General features: G+C 40.6%; 1 protein-coding gene across 1 annotated transcript; it reads left to right on the forward strand.

The window, feature by feature from the left end:
* The first annotated feature begins 810 nt into the window (after nucleotides 1-810).
* LOC141811305 (glycoprotein hormone beta-5-like) lies at nucleotides 811-2,518 on the forward strand. The gene is made up of 3 exons (XM_074699311.1): nucleotides 811-859; nucleotides 1,648-1,861; nucleotides 2,330-2,518. Exons 2-3 carry the CDS (start codon nucleotides 1,661-1,663, stop codon nucleotides 2,516-2,518), a joined length of 390 nt encoding a protein of 129 aa, XP_074555412.1. The 5' UTR covers nucleotides 811-859; nucleotides 1,648-1,660.
* The last annotated feature ends 433 nt before the right edge of the window (nucleotides 2,519-2,951 follow it).

Genomic DNA, 2,951 nt, shown 5'->3' on the forward strand with positions numbered 1-2,951 from the left:
CATCTTTAAAGTAATCACACTAATACTAATGTAAGCTATAAAGCTTTAGTTATTTATCCTCTGTGTTTCAGGCTAACATTGGTTTAATTTGATTCCTACTTTAGCATGATTTTGTGATTTCTACCAAAATTTTCAAAGCATGCTGAAAACCATCAATCTTTCCAAAGAGACAGGGACTCATGAAAACGTTTCCTGTGGTGAAAAGTTGAATAGATTTTTGTCCACTGGTATACAACACAAGAAAATAATGTTTGGGCATTAACTTCTGTAACAGCAGAGAAGTATGTGGCTTTAATGATTTTAGTCACATCTGTTTACTTCCCACCACTTTAAGACAACCAGGACAACTTTATTTTACACTCAAAGCCAATGCGTTCAAAAGTATGGTGTCGAAAGTTAAATAGTTTTTTGTGCTGGTTTAAGAATAGTCTGACTTTTGAAATTCATGTAACTTTTTCTTTGTTACAGTTTAGTTGAGTACTGATAATGGTAGGATTACTAACTTTGGGCCACAGCAACAGTTAGAGAATCACACACACACACACACACACACACACACACACACACACACACACACACACACACACACACACACACACACTGGGAGAGAGAGAGATACAGACTGAGTTTAAGAAAACATAGACAAGCATCAGTATTTTCCAGGGAGTCTCCATTATTTCTGGCTTGGGGTCTCTAATGGTTTTTCATTGTAATTGCTATGATGTCAGAGTGTCCGTCGGCCCTAATGGCCTCCTAAAAACAACAACAAGGGCAGATTGGTTCCATTCACTGCTTGTTGTCCGAGCAGAGAGACACTGAGGTCCAGCAGCTCAAAAACCTGCAGATCTTCAACTGAAAGGTGAGAAGTATTTATTTTTTACTTTAATTGTGAAATGTAGTTCAGGCAAGCAGCATTTAAAATAAAAGCTTGTAGTCTAATGGCTCATATGGAGCAACTGTGCTCACAGTTAAGACATAGTGCTGGTCTCAGTATGTACAAAGTACAAGTATCGTTCTGTCCATGCAGAGAGAAGTCTTCTATCAGGGTTGAATTTCTGAGGGGATGTTAAGCATTTTGCAGTCTGGCTGGATGAGGTAATTTTAGTTTCAGTGCAGTTTTAGGAGTTCTCTAAATGTGCAGAGTAATTGAACAGATGTCTCCAAGAGCATCAAAGTTATATTCCTGTGTGAGAAAGAAAGCATGTTAGTGAAAATTATCATTTTCAAAATGTCCTTTAAATGATTTGATAGTTTAAAAGTTTGAGGGAATAAAGATCTCAGTCAAATAATGATTGTGATCATTGTTACAGAGCTCTGTATGTGTGTCTGGTGTTATTGCTGCAGTAGCTGTACTGGGCACTAGGGGGAGTTATGAGTTGAGCCTAACAACATCTGAGAGCTTTGAGCATCAATGTTTCCCTTTGTCCAAAACTGGAGACAATACTTTTGGAGAATCTGTGAATATCTGATGTAAGAGATGAGCTGAATGCCCTTCCTCCTGCCTCAATTTATTCAAGTTAGAATAATAATAAAAGTTTCATCATAAGAAAAAAAAAACACATTAGTTTATTAGTTAACTGCATCCCATATGAGTCAGTTGGACACATTTAAGATGTTAATAATTTTGTCTTTTCTTTTTTATTTCAGAATAGTTCCCAGGATGCATCTCCATCCCCTGTCCCTCTATCTCCCCCTCCTCCTCGTTGCTGGGGCAGCCGTGGTGTGTGTTGCAGTGACAACTACACTTCAAGGTTTTCGGGGTTGTGCAGTGAGAGAGTTCTCCTTTGTGGCCCAAAAGCCTGGCTGCAAGGGACTGCGCATCACTACTGAAGCCTGCTGGGGGCGCTGTCACACGTGGGAGGTAACATTCATAAACAAGGGCCGACTGCTGTAGACTTAGACTGGGGAACTGACTTACTGAGCTCCTGTTTCCCTGTCTCCTCTAACTTTATTCTTAATGTCCTGTTAAAGTTACTGACCATAGATCTCTCTTGGATTCCCTGAGCTCTCTTTTTCTGGGCTGTTAAAGTCTCATCATTATCATCACTACTCTCTAACCCCAACATGATCTCAGCAGATGTCTGTTAAACAGACATGCTCAAGGTTACTGCCTGTTACCACGGTAACTTGCTAAATGCTGCAGGTCTCTGCTCATGGAGGGGGAAGACGAGAACAGGCTCCTTCTCTTCATCTCCTTATGTCTTTGTTACACTAACTGACACTGTCTGTGCTGGTGCATGTTGAATGGATGTGTTTTTAAAGGCAGATCTGTCAACAAAGAGCAAACTGACGTATAGTCTGTCTGTGTGTGTGTGTGTGAACCCTGCAGAAACCTATGCTGGATCCCCCTTATATCCACCGCCACCATCGAGTGTGTACTTACAGCCGTACACGCCACATGACGGCCCGCCTGCCAGGCTGCCAGCCCGGTGTGTCCCCTCTCTACCACTACCCCATGGCCCTGCACTGCCACTGCTCCGTCTGCTCCACTCAGGACACCGAGTGTGAGACCTTCTGATGGCCAGGATACTCAAACAACAGTGTAACAACAGTTTAATGAATGAATCTGAATAAAAGTGTCAAACCAAGGCTTTTGGATAAGTTTGATACTTTCTTGGCTTTAAAAACACTTATACCTTTTTTTTTTTATACGTCATTCATTCAAGAAAATTAAATTACAAATTACAGAGGGACATTCCCCTTAAACACAAGATATACAGTTTACAGTTTCATTTAGCAGACGCTTTGTCCAAAGTGACGTACAACACAAGCAAGAATTTAGACAGAAGGAAAACCTAGCTAGTACCTAGCTAGTGCAACAAGTTATTCGGCTGCAGGTGCTGACATTAAGTGCAAGTTTTTTTGTGTGTTTTGTTTTTTTGTTTCTTTGTTTTTCATTCCGACAACATTCAGTAGTAGAGCTGAAAATTCATAAGAGATGAGTCTTAGAC

This window comes from Halichoeres trimaculatus, unplaced genomic scaffold (assembly GCF_033239565.1).
Source record: "Halichoeres trimaculatus isolate MK-OKI-2021-1 unplaced genomic scaffold, fHalTri1.1 fHalTri1_scaffold_22, whole genome shotgun sequence".
Classification (NCBI taxonomy): Eukaryota; Metazoa; Chordata; class Actinopteri; order Labriformes; family Labridae; genus Halichoeres; species Halichoeres trimaculatus.